General features: G+C 36.5%; 2 protein-coding genes across 2 annotated transcripts in view; both read right to left on the bottom strand.

The window, feature by feature from the left end:
* LOC114647906 (C4b-binding protein alpha chain-like) overlaps positions 1–18,583 on the bottom strand; it is a 522,597-nt gene that overhangs the window by 118,934 nt on the left and 385,080 nt on the right. The window lies entirely within an intron of this gene.
* The window catches only part of LOC114644297 (complement component receptor 1-like protein), a 109,154-nt gene that overhangs the window by 30,646 nt on the left and 59,925 nt on the right, over positions 1–18,583 (bottom strand). Inside the window, exons 7-11 of the mRNA XM_051924815.1 lie at positions 11,836–11,935; positions 9,562–9,638; positions 9,279–9,458; positions 1,282–1,458; positions 364–546 (exon numbers count right to left, since the gene is read on the bottom strand). Of these exons, the coding sequence (XP_051780775.1) occupies positions 364–546; positions 1,282–1,458; positions 9,279–9,458; positions 9,562–9,638; positions 11,836–11,935 (717 nt within the window). The remainder of the gene's footprint in view (positions 1–363; positions 547–1,281; positions 1,459–9,278; positions 9,459–9,561; positions 9,639–11,835; positions 11,936–18,583) is intronic.

The following is an 18,583-nucleotide window of genomic DNA, read 5'->3' as shown; positions in this document are numbered from 1 at the left end:
CACACAAATTTATTCATTTATTTAACTCATTTTTGTAAATGTTCTAACTATGTATATACTGTACTTAAAAATTCATTATTCTAATAGATACAGTATTTAAAAGCATAAGAAAAAAAAAGATGCAATTTATCATAGTTGGCATATATGCAACTATAAATGTCTATTAGAACAGTATATGTATAAAGTAAGAATAGTAATACGAATATGTGTGGCTTTACAACTGAAGTGAATGACACTGGTCTTAATTTTAGCCTAAGACATATTGGTCATAGTTTTAAAGTAGGAGCGTCGAAAACCATAACAAATATAGAGCAACTGTATTAGTTCAGTTTCATTATCATAAATATAACTCAGTCCACTTACGCTTACAGGTGGGAAGTTCAGAAGACCATTCATCATTTACATTGCAAGTGATGGAGTGGCTCCCTATCAGTCTGTATCCACCTTCACAGGTAAAATAAATTGTGTCCTTGAAATTGTAGGGAGGGCCATTGTCAGATTTCTTTCTACCGTTTTCCAAATTTGGAACATTAGCACAAATAATTCCTGCAATGTTCAAATGAAATTTAATATCATGATTCACACGTATACTTAAGATATAAAAGCACAAACATAAAAAGTAAAAAGAAGAATAAGCATAGACATGTGTAAAAATAAAAGTTTTACCTGTAAGTATGGGTTCAAAAGCAATAACAGAAATTGTCCACTTGGGTACTACTGCATTAATTGCACCAATTACTATGTTTTGCCTCAAAAGGGTACCTTGCATTGGCATGCGGATAATGGTAAACAGGTACTTTAGTGAAAGCAATGCATACACCAAGAATCACTTAGAAAAACCCAGCTGTCTCAGCAATTCAGGTTGCATAGGACATGGCAAAGAATTCAAATAGTGTTGCAGTCCAAATCATAAGATACCATAGGGGTACAACATATAAATTTAGAGGGGGAGTCAAGAAACAAGAAATACTTAAGAGTGTCGTTCAAAGTTGAACTTCAAGAAAGTGCAAATGTAAGGTGTGGCAGAAGCTAAAAAGAGGTAAATTATACTTTCATATGGGTAAAAAGAATTTATTTAATTTCATAGTAAATCTTAGTCCTGAATTGTTTATTTAAAATTATCTTTTCCCCCAACCAAATGAATGTCACACAAATTTCAATGCTCAAAACACAGAAAATTAATAATCAAATATTAGCTTCCAGTCTTCTCTAGTATGTAATACAGTACAAGTGTGGATATAAAGAAAGGTAACTATAAGTTGCTATAATTTGCTTACTTACTTTGACAGGTTGGAAGAGGAGACCATTGATTGTCACTTCCACATATAACTGTTTTACTTCCATTTATTCTGTAGTCATTATTACATGCAAAAGTAATAGTGTCTCCATAGTTATATTTTGGTCCAAATCCTTGTGTCTTTATTGAATTATCCAGTATCACATTAGGACAGGAAATATCTTCAGTGCACAAAAAAGAAAATAAAACAGAATTTAAGTTATTTTATTTCATATCAAAACAGACCAAGTTAAACTGAAAGCCTATTTCTCTCTGTGCAATAAAAGGTGAGGCACCAGGCTAGCTTGAGATTTTTAAGTCTATTTAGGTGTTCCAATACAAAACTATTAGACAGTTCTTGATGTATACTTAGACAGAATGATGTCAAGTTTGAAGCATGTTTTTAAAATTTATTAAGGAACAGGCAATGACAGATATTTCTATGTGCTTTTCCAAACTTCAAACAAGTATTCTTATAGATTTTACCATAAAAAACTGGCAATATCTAATCAGCATTTTGATTAAAGTAGTGTCCACTAAATCAATAACCTAAACTGTTTTAATTGACAACTATATTAAATATCAATATCAGTAACTAGTATTAAAGAAATGAAAAGATGATTTTTAAAATCTAAATTAGAAAGTTCTAAGCAGCCTAGACTAGAGTAGTCAAAAGTATCGAAATATCGATACGTATCTATTTTAACATTTTAAAATGACTTCAGCACTCATTTATTATGGTATTGATTCTAGAACCTACAATACAAATGCACTTCTAATTGACCATGGTTCAAGTTGCAGCCCCATTTCCATCCCCTCACAGGTGTTAATAAAATGCCAGTTTTAGCAGTGTCAGAGTTTTCATCAGCACGTTTAACTGACAAAGAGTGCAATAGGAGTGGCATTTGTAAGATACTTTGGCTTAGTGGCAAATGGGGACAGAAAACCACCGATAAATGTAAGCCTGCATGCAAGATTTGTAAGCAAGTCAATACTGAAAATTGAAAGATATCTTATTTTTAAAATTATGGAAACATTAGTAAGTATAAAACTATAAAATGTTACATTTGAAGTAGGGATGGGAGGTTTATTTTTTTTCTATAGGTTAAAACATTTTTTTAGCCAGTTAAACATTTAATGTATTATATTTACGTACAAGTAAGTTTTATTCTGTGCTGTTCATTAAGGCACAAGTTGGGCAACACTCTTTCAGACTCCCTGGATTTTTAAACCATCATTGTAAAGTCTGCTGCTGTAGCATGTCACTTTTTTTTAAATTTTATTAGATGTGATTGAAAAATTAGATTTCATCACATTTACTATATAATATACAGTACGGCTCTATAACTTTTCAGTGCTCAATTACAAAAAAGGGCTATTTTTTTGTGCGCTTATTTACTACCAGCTGTGCATAAATTTTGTACGTCGGGGCTTGTCTGTAGCACAACAAGAGCATGCCTCTTGGAAGAGCACTTTGACATACTACCTGCTCTTGCAAAGAATTTGGAAGATACAAAAACATCGTAGTTTAATTTACATAAAAGTGCATTGTGCTCTGTTTGCATATAATCAGAGCCTTTAAGCATGTTAGTACTCAATTTGTGTATTACTTTTCTGAATAATTGCTTATAAAAGCCCACATTAATGTTCTTTTTACTTGAATGTTTAATGTTAGTTTTAATATTTTTATGTATACTGTTTACAACAGATTGCAATGCTTATTCAAATAACATTTAACAACATTTGTAAGATTTCATTGCACTACCTCAGTAAAAGTACCTGTTTTCATCAGTGTAAAAAAAGCTGTTGACTGGATTTAAACTTCTTTACTTTTTATTGTTTACAGATGTTTACTCTTACTGTTTACAAAAGAATGCATGCCTTGGCATATTTGCATTTAATAACTAAAATGTCTATTATTTGATTCCATCACTGTTAACATTTTAATGTAAAAAGAACTGCAATTTATTCAAATAAATGTTGATTGCATTACAATATATACTGTATTGGGCATTGAAAATGGTATTGAATTTCAATACTTTTCTGAGCATCAAATCGAAGTTTGAAATTTTGTTATCATGACAGCCCTTAGACTAGACCAAGATACTTAGCTTATGAAAACATGAATAAGATTATCTATTGCTTTATAACAGCCCAGACGCCTCAATCTATATTAACAACATAATCTCAAACTACTTCAAACTAGAATGTGGTACTCGGCAAGGGTGCCCTCTATCACCATTGCTTTTTGAAATTGGTATCGAACCACTGGCCATTCATTTTTGAAATATATTACAGATAAAGGGGACTATCAGAGAGGGACTCAAACAGAAAATATCACTATATGCAGATGATATGGTAACTGTACATATCAGACCCAGAAAACATTTTTACCATTAGTCTTTAATGCATTAGAAGAATTTCAAAAGATATCTGGACTCAAACTCAATTTGAATAAAAGCGTGATTTTTCCAGTGACTAGACATCTATCTGCTCATTCTAATAGAACAGTTTAAATATCTAGGGGTACAAATCACTATATAAATAAATCGTTCAACACAATTTTCCTATCATTATGGGGAAAAATAAAAAATCAAACAAGATGTGAACAGATGGTCTTTCCTCCAACTTGCATTTGCGGGGAGAATCGATACTGTGAAGATGAACATCCTTCCCATGCTGCTTCTTCTATCCCTATATGAGCATCCCTATATACATTATCAAATTGTTCCTTAAGAAACTAGATTCAATTATAACCTCATTTATCTGGAATTTGAGACATCCATGCATTCAAAAGGTGACCCTACAAAGGCCTGAAGTAGAGGTGGCATGATACTACTGAACTTTCAATTTTATTTCTGGGCGGTAAATATACAAGCTATAAAGACCAGGAAATTGACACAAATTGATGAATTTACACAAGCCTGGTAAAGCAACAGAAATAAATTCTTGCTGTACTTTATATGCCCTGCTCTGTGTCCAAGTAAATAATCCAATTGACCACTGTGAAGGCACCAGGGCGTGTACAGCCGCCCTAACCCAGCTACAGACAGGCAGGACACAGGTGCAACACAACACCTGGGTTTATTTACAGGTTTTGAAGTGAACAAAACACCAACACCGCAACACAGTCCCTTCTTGCTGCCAGTCCATCCACCTCTAGTCCTCCTCAGGCTTCGTCTTCTTCCTCCCGACTGTGGCCATTCAATGGAATGAGGCAGCTCTTCTTATTCAGGTCCCGGGAGTGTTCCAGGTGGCTCATCAGAATTACCTGGAATCACTCCCAGGTGTGCTGTAGGTCGTCTATAGGGCTCTGCAGCTCCCCCTGACAGCCCATACTAAACCCAACAGGGCTTCACCAAACTTCGTCTCCCAGCCTGCCCTGCGAGAATCTGTGGTGCCATAGCTGCCCGGGAGGGCTACCCTCTAGTGTCCCAGGAGAGGTATTGGGTCACCAATGCCCTTTCCTCTGGTCCCTCCACTCTGCTGGCATCCCAGCCAGGTACACATCAACCAATCACTCAAAATATGGAACCAATGCAGAATGCACCTCAAGGTAGAGAAGGATGTATCTGTTACTCCTCTACCAATAATCACCTTTTTCAACCCTTGCAAACCTACAACATATCTAATCTTTGGAAAATGTGCAGGATTAAAACACTTTGAGAGCTGTATATAGATAATGTTTTTGCCTCTTATGAACAATTACACTTCAGATTAAGCATCCCAGCAAAACAATTTTTCCACTAACTTCAAATTATAAATTTGCTAAAAGAAACCTTTCCACATCTATATTTCAGTAGAAATAACTGATCAACTTTGAAGACTTGGGTACAGTGGAAAATGATCTTTCAGTTAATATCTCAGAAAAGGAGTGGAAGGCAGCAATGTACAGAATACATTCTAGTTCCACATGTGCAAAACATTCAATATTTCAACTTAAAATCTTTCATTGATCACATTTATCTCATTTACAATTGCCCAAAATGTATTCAGGGCAAGATCCAATCTGGGAGCATTACAATCTATCTTCAGCCTCACTGGGCTACATGTTTTGGTAGTCCACAAAATTAACATCATTTTGTACAAAAATCTTTGAATGCTTATCAGATAGCCTTGGTGTCACAATCACTCCTAACTCATTAATAGCTAATGTTGGTGGAATCCCAGATGGGCCTAAAGTGGAAAAGAACAAATTAATTGTAACTGCTGATACCAGACAAACTAGCACATTGATTTATCTTGTTTAACTTGAAGAATCCTAATCTTTCTTTTATAAGCCAGTGGGTAACTGATGTTCTAGGTTACCTGAAATTGGAAAAAGTCAAATTCTCACCTCTCAATGTTTTTAAAATACAGCAAGATTTACTTAATAAAATTTTAGAATAGGGCAATCATTTCAAGGAAAAATGACAATCTTCTCTTCTTTATCCTAACTATATTTACTCATGTTCTTGACTCTCCTCTTATTCTCTTGGATGGGGCTGAATTCGGTTTTGTTAAGGTTTTGTCTTTTTTTGTTCCTGCTATCTTTTTAAGTTTATTTTTTCTACTCTGAATATTAAGTCATTTGTTGTATAAATTTGACTTGATTGTATGCAATATAATTTTCTTGAAATAATATAAAAAAAATAGATTAGTATTGCATTAAAACTTACAAGATACAACTTTATCCTCAGATGTATGACCTATGTCATGGTCTTGCAAAGGATCTATTATATAATGCTACACAAAATAATAATGTGGATGTTTTATAACAACTGACTAGGCAACGATTTACAGTAAATATGGTATGTTGTGTTTTTAAGTGTAATCTACACAAGCATATAAATGTCCTATTACAAAATGTTCACCTTCATATTATTTCTTTCATATTTTCATTTATCATAACTACATATGGTGTATGTACTACTGCCTTATTATTCATAAAGAATCATCAACTAATTTGTGTTTATAATGTCATTCCAGGATCACATGTATTACCATGAACTTAAAGCTTACCAGCTTTAATTTTTTCTCATCTCAAGACATTTGCCTAAGTGGATGAATTACTGAAAAACACCAACATGTAAAAAGCTTCTCCATACATGATGCACTGATATTTAAACCTGTTTTAAAGCATGTGGGTACTCAAGGCAATGTGAGTAATAGTACATTTAAAAACCATGAATGGGTGCAAATGGCGAGCTTGAGCTTAGGATCCTAAATTCTAATTTAATGTGCTCAATTGAGAGAAAAAGAAAATAAATGACAATGTGCAGAGCCTGCAGAGTTGTTGTCCAATTAATCTGAAATCCAACATGACAATGATTGATATCTGTGAATTTTCATTTTTATATGTGTTTGCTTACGCTACTAAGGGGTATAAAGTTTATAGTAAGTATTCATATCTGATATCTGTTAATGAACTATGAGAAGTGAAACAAAATGTTACCTTTTATTGGCTAACTGAAAAGATTACAATATGCAAGCTTTCGGTGCAGCACAGGAGTGTGTGGTGCAGGTGGAAATAGTACTTTGAGAGGATAATGAAATTTAGAGAATGAGAGAGAGAAGGTTGGATGATGGGGAGATAGTGAATCAGGAAGTGCAACGGATTAGCAAGGAGGAAGTAAGGGCAGCTATGAAGAGGATAAAGAATGGAAAGGCCATTGGTCCAGATGACATACCTATGGAAGCATAGAGGTGTTTAGGAGAGATGGCAGTGGAGTTTTTAACCAGATTGTTTAATGTAATCTTGGAAAGTGATAGGATGTCTGAGGAGTGGAGAAAAAGTGTACTGTACTGGTATTGAGTTTTAAGAATAAGGGAGATGAGCAGAACTGTAGCAACTACAGATGGATAAAATTGATGAGCCACAGCATGAAGTTATGGGAAAAAGTAGTGAAAGGCAGGTTAAGAAGGGAAGTGATGATTAGTGAGGAAATCGGGAGTGGCAAAGAAGTAAGAGTGGTACAGGATATGTATGAGGGAAGTAAGACAGTGGTGAGGTCTGCGGTTGGAGTGATGGATACATTCAAGGTACAGGTGGGATTTCATCTTGGATCAGCTCAGAGCCCTTTGTTATTTGCAATGGTGATGGACAGGTTGACAGATGAGATTACACAGGAGTCCACATTGACTATGATGTTTGCGGATGACATTGTGATCTGTAGCGAGAGTAGGGAGCAGGTTGAGGAGACCCTGGAGAGGTGGAGATATGCTCTAGAGAGGAGAGGAATGAAGGTCAGTAGGAACAAGACAGAATACATGTGTGTGAATGAGGGGGAGGTCAGAGGAATGGTGAGGATACAGAGAGTACAGTAGGTAAAGGTGGAGGAGTTTAAATACTTGGGATCAACAGTACAGAGTAAGGGAGAGTGTGGAAGAGAGGTGAAGAAGAGAGTGCAGGCAGGGTGGAGTGGGTGGAGAAGAGTGTCAGGAGTGATTTGTGACAGATGGGTACCAGCAAGAGTGAAAGGGAAGGTCTACAAGACAGTAGTGAGACCAGCTATGTTATGGTCTACAAGACAGTAGTGAAACCAGCTATGTTATATGGGTTGGAGATGGTGACACTGACCAAAAAACAGGAGACAGACCTGGAATAGGCAGAGTTAAAAATGTTAAAATTTGCATTGGGTGTGACAAGGATGGACAGGATTAGAATTGAGTACATTAGAGTGTTGGGAGACAAAGTCAGAGAGGCGAGATTGTGTTGGTTTGGACATGTGCAGAGGAGAGATGCTCAGTTTATTGAGAGAAGGATGCTAAGGATGGAGCTGCCAGGTAAGAGGAAAAGAGGAAGGCCTAACAGAAGGTTTATGGATGTGGTGAGAGAGGACATGCGGGTGGTGTGTGTAACGGAGCAAGATGTAGAGGACAGGAAGATATGGAAAAAGATGATCTGCTGTGGTTATCCCTAAAGGGAGAAGCCAAAAGAAGAAGCAGCAGCCAATACCAGTTTACTTAATTTATAGCTGGGTAACTACTTGATGGGTTTACCATGTCACACATGTGCGAATAGGAGGACGTTGTATTAACCAAGCAAAGGTAATTCCATGCCAGGCCAGGGGGTGGCGGGGTGCACTAAACCTTCTCCTGTTATCTCTGCAGACCAGCCGTGGGAAAACCCGTCTGATTCAGAGCGGATGACATCACTTCCAGTTCCGGAGCCCAGAAGAATGTCACTTCCGGTGCCGGCACCCAGAAGAACATCACTTCCGGCACACAACCTGACATCAGAAGAACATCACTTCCGGTTCCCTTATGTCACTTCCTGTCCGATCCTTTAAAGCCGACATCTTTACAAACCCTCGGCAGTTCTGTTTTGGACTCCGTACTGAGAATATCTCTGTACTATTTAAAAGCCTTTTGCAGCCAGGAATAATATACAGGTGGCTGCCCCAAACCTTTTTAAGTGTGTTGAATATATTCATTTTACAACCAGTATTTTAAAGTTGTTATTACTGTCAGAATTTATGTATCTTATATTCTATTACATTAAAAGACATAATATTATTTACTTGAATAATGAAGGTACTTTTAATAAAAAGCAGTTGAATGAGGTTTCCGTTTTTGCCATGGTATCGAACAGGTCTTGAGTTTGATAAAATTTCACTGGAATTGGTAATGAATATAATAATTCTGGGAATGTGACCTCCCTAATCCAGAGTCCGCTTCTTTCTGTTAAAATAACACATCAAAATCCCAAGTGTATTCCAGTTGATTAACAATAGTAAACCAACAGAACATCTTCTGAACAAGTACGAGGAAGACATATTGCTCTACCATTAACAAACACACAATATGATTACAACTTAAAATCATGCGACAGGGAAAATAAACGATTAACCAACACTGAGGTAAACACTTCTGCTGCTAAAAGCATAATTCAGCACCTTCCAGAGGTGGCTTATATTTGAACATTATGATACACAGTTACAAATCCATCAGATCAGGTGAATCAAAAATAATATATTGAGAGATTAGAATGAAAAAAAAAACAAAACAAGAGCAATCTTACCAGTGCAATTTGGAGGCAAGGAACTGTACTCGCCAGAGATGTCGCAGACAATCGAAGCATTTCCAATTAAACTGCCACGCAAACACTGGTATGTTATAACTGTGCCAAATGTAACTGAGCCTATTGGTAGGTTCGTGATTTGACCATTTTTTATCTTTGGAGGTTCTTCACATTTGACAACTGTGGAACAAGAAACAGATTATTATTCTACACCTAAATGTAGCACCTTGGTTGCAAAGCTTACTGTATGTTGTAGATGTTATTGAAATGTGAATATACAAACCTTCACAATAAGGATCACCACCTTCCCAATGCTCATTAGCAGCACACAATAGGGACTTTGGGCCCAATAATGTATACCTGAACAAAAGAAACACAGTGATTGGTAATGTGAATTGAATTTTGAGGTTCTATACTCTCAAATAACTTCCACATCAAAAAATATTTACTCATGCAAACATAAGTTTCTTTTAAATGGTTTTCACTTGCATTTTCACATGCATGTTCTGAGTCTGCTCCAGGTCTTCTCTTGGCTATGCCTGGTATATTTGCCTTGAGGTGCCCAGGAGGTATTTTAACCACATGCCCAAACCACTGGGCCCTGCTGAATAATTTTACAAACACAGCACTATAACAAATAATCCAAAACTTTGAATTAGGGCTGGGTGATATGGACATTGATACTGCAATTATTTTGACTCAAAATGCGATATTCAGTATTCCTCGATATTTTCAAAACACCTTCTGTCTTCTTGTAACACCGCCACATAAACATGTTATGTGTTTGCTGTTTGGTCTGCTAATTCTGGCAATCTTTTGTGCCCCACACTAACATGCACTACAGCCCTAAGGTGCGTGTACTTTGGAATGACCTCCCTAAATTAATTAGATAAGCGGACTCAATTCATTGTTTTAATAAACAACTTAAAACTTATTTGCTCAGAGAGCCATTTAACTTACCCTAACATTCTGACACTTCATTCATATTACATCTCTATGCAGATGCTCAGGATAATTTGTGTGTGTGTTAGAATACAAATTATGTTATTTGTTCAGTGTTTGCCTCTAGTACACATCAGTATCTCATATGCTATGCCAATTTGAGAATTAATACATTAGCCTGAGAATTAATACATTAGACTTGTTTTCTTATTGCCTTCTTTTCAGCTTGCATTTTAGGAAGGCATTCAAATTCAGTTGTACTTACTCAAATAGTATTTTGGCAAAAGTTCAGGTTTAAGGTCATTGTTTAAGTTTAAACTATGCCATTATTATTGTTTTTTATTTCTTTGTTTTGATTCAACATTAATTTTGCGATTCAGTGTGTATTTACTTCATTGTATATTCATTTTAAAATTTCATGTTTTAATATTAGATAAGACTGATCATGATTAATTAAATGTATGCAATTAATTGCTTAATTTTTTTAAATCGATTCCCAGCCCTATATAGAGACACATACACACACTACTGGTCAAAAGTGTTATAACACCTTAGTTTTTTCCAAGTTTAGCACTAAATGACCTAAAATGGTGAAAAGGTAAGCAGTAAACTGCCAGAGGTTTAAAGTTTAGGTTAGCAAAATCTGACAAAAAAATTCAGAATTTTACAAATGGGCTTTCTTTGGGGAATAACTAATAGGTTACAACCTACATTTGTTCTGCAGCAATTAAAGTAAATGAAGCCTTGCAAGTTGAAGCAAACAATTTGCACAGGTGTCCCAGCTTCTGTTCATTACTTAAAACCGTCTGTTTGTCTTAAAGCAGAGTTTGAGCAGACTGTTTTACTACACCCTCTGAAGTACTACTTGAACAATATTACACTGTAAAAAGTTGTAAATTCCAGTGATAATGGCAAGAAAATGACAATTAACAAATTAAGTGAGGCAGAGCATTATTACCCTTAGAGGTGTAGGCCTTTCATTTAGATAATTAGCAATGTAAAATAAAATAAAATAAAATAAATGAAAATGTCAGTGACATGAAATTGCATTTGTTCTACACAATCCAAAGTCAATTGGAAACTGGAAGAAACTGATCGGAAGAGATCTGGCAGACCCAAAGACACAACTGGAATCAGAAGACAAGTTTCTGAAGGTCACCAACTTATGTGATAGATGCCTCACAGCACAACAAGCACAGCTTAACAGTGGTCAAAAGAGTTTCTACTGTGTAGTAAGAAAGCCATTCCTTAAAGGTTTCATAGCAAAAGGAATGAATACATATGCACTCACAACTTTTCAGTTTTTACTGAAAAGCACATACCAGTGCAAATCCTTCGCCTCAGAGCCACCAGTCCACCATTAATTTTGTGACAAAACTATTTTAAGATGTCCAGCTGAAATAATTATAATATTATGCATTTGCTGATTCAGCCTGAAAGTATGGAAAAAATAAATGGCTTACAACCAAAAAACCAATTCAATGCAACAAAGATCCTTTAATTAGATCTTAAGTCAGCAGTAGCTCACATTGGACAAGCAGGTACACTACTGCAAAGAACTGTTAGGACACTTCTGCGATCAAGATGCCATGCTTTCGTTAAAACCAATACTTACCCTTCATTGCATTTTGCTAATATAGTTGCACCAAACTCTATTCCCTCTGTTACGTCAAAATCTCCATTATAAAGTTGTGGTGGACTACCGCAATCTTTCCCTGGAAAAAAAACAACATATTAATAGTTCATACAAAAATAATTATATAACTAGTTACTAGCTTTTTCGTTTTAAAGAAAACTATATGCACCAGTCATAAAAACAGTATAAAATATTGCATTAATGAAGTACTTCACAAATCCTTTTGACTCAAACTCAGATAACCTCAAAAAGAAGTTTACATAATAAATTCAGAGACATCACTTTTGGAATGGATACACGTATGGACAGGTTTAATGAGAGTTTTTATAAACAGCAATGGACTGCGATGTCTCCTGTGTTTACCAATTCAGGCTACATGGCATACACATTCACATAGAACCAATGAAGAGTCACAAACTAACATGCCCACTGCTTACATGTCTAAAATGATTAAATTACTTTTTAAAAACAATTACCATAAACAGTTAATAGCAATTAAAATATCCTTAAATAAACATTCAGTGTTGGTAGCCAACATCTTTGTAAAAACAACAAGCTACCGTAGATACTCGCATATTAGTCGATCTCGCAGATAAGTCGAGTGTATTTTTAAGCCAAAAATTACGAAATTTGTTATGACCTGCGTATAAGTCGAGGGTAAAACTTGACAGCTATCAGAGATAGAGGGCGACAATCAGCTGTTAATGGTGACAAAACTCACTGTCACGTCACAGGCATTCCCTCTGTGCTTGGAGAAATGCTAGACTCGTTGACTCGGCAACTAATCCTTGCGTGTGCATGAGTTGCGAAATGTAAACAAATGTAAACAAAGGCAAGATGGCATCGACATGTCACAAGGGAGCGAAGCGAGTGCAGAAAAGAAAACACTCGGCAGATGATGTTTTGCACATTATCGCTGAGTCGGACTCTGATTTTTCAGAATCGAATTTTATTGACAGTGATCAGGAATCGAGCAAGAGAGTGAGAAGCCGGCATCAGCTGATCGGACACCAGCCGATGCCGCGCCAGCTGATCTGCTGCCAGTGAAAGCATTCGCGCAGCCGATGCACCTACGGCAAGGTTTGCGTGGGAGGAATACCCAGACATTGATCCGTGGGAGCCGAACTGGCTACCGGACTTCACAAGACAGCATGGCTTACTGTTGGACACGAAAGATCACCCGCTGCTGGACTACTTCAGGCTGCTCTCTCCTGATGCTGCTTTTCAGCTACTGTCAGACAAGACAAACAGGTAGGCAGAGAAATTTTTTGAATCGCGGGCTGCGCTTGCATCACATTGATAGCGTGCGTTGACTTGGTTCTTTTGATTCCAAATCTGGTTGCACGTGGCAGCTAATGGTATGTTTGTTATCCAAAACCTGCAAAATCTAATGCTCAAATTCAAGTATTTCACAGTTTAAAGAATTATTTAATGAAATTAGAAAAAAACAAGCTAATTAGCAATAGTATTGCTGGCTTATAATTATTTCAAAGACCATGGGAAACGGCAGATGACCGGTGACTTAACACCGTGAAGCGTTGAGTGTAAAATGTCATTACCCAAATTCTATGGACAATTGTGTTACCCTGTGGATAAGTCGATCCTGTTTTTTTGAATGAATTTTAAGGCATACATTTTTTGACTTATACGCGAATATAAACGGTAGTTTCTAGAGGGTGTAGTTTGTACACACCTCCCATGAAGCATACACCAAGGTTATTATAGTTTTGCCTTTTTATATTAGTTTTTATTTCTATATTTTTCTGACCTTACTTGGAAATTCAGTTTAGTTTTAGTTTTCCTTCATCGTGTATTTTTAGTTTTTATTTTACAAAAACATTTCTATCTTATTTTTATATCTATTAGTTTCAGTTTATTTTTAGTAATTATGGCATGGAGCACCTAAGGAGTTTAGTTTTGTGTCGCAATCAGACAGAACTGTACACTTAACGGATCTGGATACAAGTTTAATGTTAGTGGAAGCTTACTACACTACATGGTTTACTATCTGGTTTTGTTTTTGTGTAATAAAAACAAGCATAATCAAAACTAGATACTGAACATGAACAATTTTACACAATTTTATAATTTTTAAAATATTTTCTCATGAAAATCACGGGGGCTTAGGAAGAACAGGGCTTTTAGACTTGAATCATTGTGCAGACCCCACCTAGCTGTATTGAGGGAAACAAAGAAAAACAAGCATGTAGTGTCAAGGTTAGGGGCAGAGAGACTTGAATAGCCCAACTTAAAGGACAGTAAACCAATAATGGGCAGTGCAAGAGCAGGTACTAGGAGTACAGACAGGCATAAAACGACAGTGACAGCATCTGAAATTAAGAACAATATATACATTATCTAAACCTGTTTATCCAGAGCAGGACTGCAGGAAGCCTGGAGCCTGGAGCCTAGCGCAGCAGGTTTGGATGTGAGGCAGGAAAAATCCCTGGTATGCAATATGAATGATAAGGCTGATGTTAAGAACAAAAAGAATATGATATTTCAACTATCTGTTTTGAGAGAGAGAGAAAAACATTGAAAAAAGGGAGACAAATATTTTAAAATATAATTCTGCTAATGGATTACTTTCACAATATCAGATATTTTGAGTTGTGAATATGAACTAAAAATGACAAATTAATAAATATAGAATACAAAAACCCATTAATATGTTTAGTTTTTCTTCACTTGGCAAACTCTCTTCGCCTACCTACCTTTGTTTGCATCGCTTCATTTTTAAACGATGTTTTTAAAGCAAAAGTGATTGGTCAGCAACAATACAGTATGCTGATCTTGTATGATGACCTAGTCAGTCTCTCGATCAGTGCCATTTTATTTTCAAAAACCGGGAGTGGTCTCCCCTTGACTTTGTTGTATACTCAGATATGGGGATGGATATTTGAGGAGTAAACCGCAAGACCATGATTATATTTTTATATTATGTACATTAAGGAACCATCAACAACAAATCAAATCAAATTAATAATATATTGAACTATTATTATAAAAGTAAAGTTGAATAAATCGGACTGTGCAGCTGCATGAAAAAAAAAAAAAAAACTGAGTATGTGTTCAGGTAAAGTACCACTTCCGGGTGATGGATTTGGCCCAAAAAGTTAATACAGATCTACAATTGTGGTGTAGCAACCACATGCTGAATTTCATCCATCTGTCTAGTTGGATTTTTGAGTTATTGTGTTTACACACACACACACACACACACGCACGCACACCCACACACACACACACAATTCCAAAAAACTGTATTTTTGGACTCTGGGAGGTCTATAACGTCAAGTTTCATCAAAATATCGAGGTCAAATTTTTTCATGATTACTATATTTTCTCTGTATTTCTTATATGAAAAAGTAAAAATGATTTCTCCTGGGCAAAGTGGAAGGTGAATTGCTGTCAACAAAAAGCAGTCACCTAAGAAATAAACTGAAACTTTACTCTCTCATGATTTTTCTGTCCATATGGTAAACGTTTTGTTAACCAGCACATTTTGATTTCTGCTGTTTGAATTACATCTTGATACACAACAAGCGCAAATAAAGGTGGCACATAAATTGCTTTCTATTTCACACGCTTTACACACCAGCATTCAGCTTGCTCTGTTACCGCAAATGCTGTGTGAACACCCGCCCTCCGTCACCAGCCGCCGTTCACTGGATGAATATATGCGGGTGGCTTGTGGTGGATGACTTTCTGTTTTAGAGTTAAAACTTACCAGGGTTACAGACTAACGGCAAGAATACTCATTCAAAAACGAAAACTAAAAATATTTTAGTAAATTTTTATTTTTTTTCAGTTAGTCTTTCCAGCTACTTTAATAGTTTTGTTTAGTTTTAGTTTTTCATTTCAGTTTTGTTAATTATTTTATTTCAGTTTACGAAAATGTTTTTTTTTTTATAATAGTTTCCGTTTTGATTTTAGTTTTCATTAACTATAATAACCTTGGTATACACCATACCTTTGTACTGTATAGGAATACGCAGATTTAAATCTCAGCTATGGAAACTTTTCTTTGTTGTGTTATTTATATTTTTTGACACAGTAGTAAGTTTTTGTGAACACATCTGATTTATTGGTTGCCATGACCCTAACATCTGGATATTCAGTTACATGCATCACTGTGAACTCTAGCCTACTGTTTTCAAATAAGAGGAGGAGGAGGAGGAAGAGAGATTGGGAGCATGCGCTGATAGTGTCTTGCCACACCCACCACACAACACATCTCCTAGATTGGGATGCAAGTGCAGAGGGCACTCATTTAATTATCCATCCTTCCATTGTATCTATCTTGATAGTATTGGGCACAACATGTGAACTATCCCTAGAGAAAGGCACAAGTGCCTCACATGCCATTCACATTCACATAGGACCAATGTAGAGTCATTAAATAAACTAACATGCACATCTTTAGAAAGTGTAACAAAAACTAAAGAATCTCAAAGTGGGGGCATGGCAAGTATGAACATACATACTCCATTTAATTATCCTCTCACTTTAATATTCAAAATTGAAAACACTTGGGGCTTATTTTTTTTTAGGTTTCTTCCTGCTGTAAAGCACTTTCCAGTTCTGTGCAGTATCACTGACAATGTTAATGAGATGGCACTTTAAACTCGGCTGATTAGTTTTCTCAAGAATTTTAAGACATGGTTTAATACGTTTAAAACACTGAATGAAGTGCGCTTATTTGTCCAAATACTTTTCTCTGTTGCTAACCCCAGCACATACCAAGTCACTATACTTAACACATGCACAAAAAACTGTTGGTGCTCACCTGATTTTTACAGGGCATCTAGTCTTACTGGGAATAATTAGCTGGCTCACTGAAGCACTGTATTTCTAAACCAATTCAATGCTTAATGAAGGCGGCGCTCAGATTAGGAGTGGTGATTTTGAACTGTAAATCAGTTATGTCAGGCCAGCAGTTTTCCCACCAAATTGGACTACATTTCATTGGCGTCTGCAGGAAAAATGGGCTTTTGTGGGTTGCAGCTTTTTTTGGGCTATTTTTTTTTTTTTTTTGAATAACACAGTATTATTGGGATATTTTTTAACCCACCCTTCTCCACATTATTACCATGTTTTTCATCCATCCAGCACCTCTAACCCTACTATTTGCACTTGTACATGTAGTTTATTGTCTCCAAAGAGGCCCCAAGCACCCCCACCTCAACAAGGCTTCAATGGTATGTACCTAATCCTAACACTATCAACACTTCCCAACCACTTTCTGGTGTGTCATTTTGTCTACATCAGGTATGAATATTAATAATTATTTACATTTATAGCACTTTTGCCACTACTCAAAGCGTTTTACATAGTGGATGTGGAGCCACTTCAACCCCCACTAACTTGTAGCACCCACCTGGCTGATGTGACAGCAGCCATTATTGCGCCAATACGCTCACCACACATTAGCTATTTGGTGATGAAGGGGTGAGAGAGATAGTCAATTTGAGAAAGGGTATGATTAGGGGGCCAGACTGACTATGCCTTGGTGGGCAATTCAGTCAGGACATTGGGATACACCCTTCTCTGTAAGAAGGTTGCCCATAGATCTTTTATGACCACAGACTGTCAGGACCTTGGTTGTATGTCTTATTTTTTGGCAAATTTGCTATAAGTTGTCCTTGGACTTCACATTTTTTAATGACCTGGCAACCCTGCTGCAAACATCAGTGGTGCTCTTGTTTAACCTGGTTTGACAATGCTTACAGTAATCCCTCGCTGTATCCCGCTTCGACTTTCGCAGCTTCACTCTATCGTGGATTTTATATGTAAGCATATCTAAATATATAACGCGGATTTTTCGCTGCTTCGTGGGTTTCTGCGGACAATGGGTCTTTTTACTTCTGGTACATGCTTCCTCAGTTGGTCTGCCCAGTTGATTTCATAAAGGGACGCTATTGGCGGATGACTGAGAAGCTACCTAATCAGAGCACACAGTTAAAGTTCCTGTGTGCTGATTGGCTCAGTGACGGAGTGCTGCATTAACCTGGAAGTCTCATCTCACTCATTCAGCATTAACGTGCTCCTGCTACTGCTTCAGGTGCCGTGTCCAAGCGCCAACAGAAGATGCAAATGATTGCAGTAAAGGTAAAAGTTTTGGATATGTTGAAAGAAGGGAACAGCTACACCGCTGCAGGACACCATTACGGCATCAATGAGTCCATGATTCTTTTTATTTAAAAAGGAGGAAAAGCATATACGATCTACAGCTGCAGTGTCCTTTAACCAGGGCGCAAAACGAGTTGCAAGTGGACGTGATAAGGCAGTAGTCTGGATGGAATCTGCTTTAGGGTTTTTGATTGAAGAGTGATGGAAGAAGAACAACGGCGGTGCTACACAGTCGCCTGAAGAGGCTCCTTTAGAAGAGTTGTAACGCTCTCCTTTGTTGTGCAGTAAAATTAAACTCATCGTTATCGGACAAGTCGTCGTGTCATTGTTGGTGAGTAACCATAATTAATTATCTACGTACAGTACTTATTACATGTACATAGTTTAGTGTCACTGTACACACATTTTACTGTATACAATTTTTCTTACATTGTACGTATTTATTGCTGGTGGCCTGTCTGTCGAAATGGCTGTAACATATGTGATATCGGAGACGCTCGATATCTTTAAAATAATACGTAGGTTTTACTGTACATAAACTATGTAATTTCAACGAATCTTACCTAATATCTAAGAGAATACAAAGGTTTTATGC

The sequence above is a fragment of the Erpetoichthys calabaricus genome, chromosome 3 (assembly GCF_900747795.2).
Source record: "Erpetoichthys calabaricus chromosome 3, fErpCal1.3, whole genome shotgun sequence".
Taxonomy (NCBI): domain Eukaryota; kingdom Metazoa; phylum Chordata; class Cladistia; order Polypteriformes; family Polypteridae; genus Erpetoichthys; species Erpetoichthys calabaricus.
Note: the sequence above shows the minus strand (reverse complement) of the source record. Positions and strands in the feature narration are given on the sequence as shown.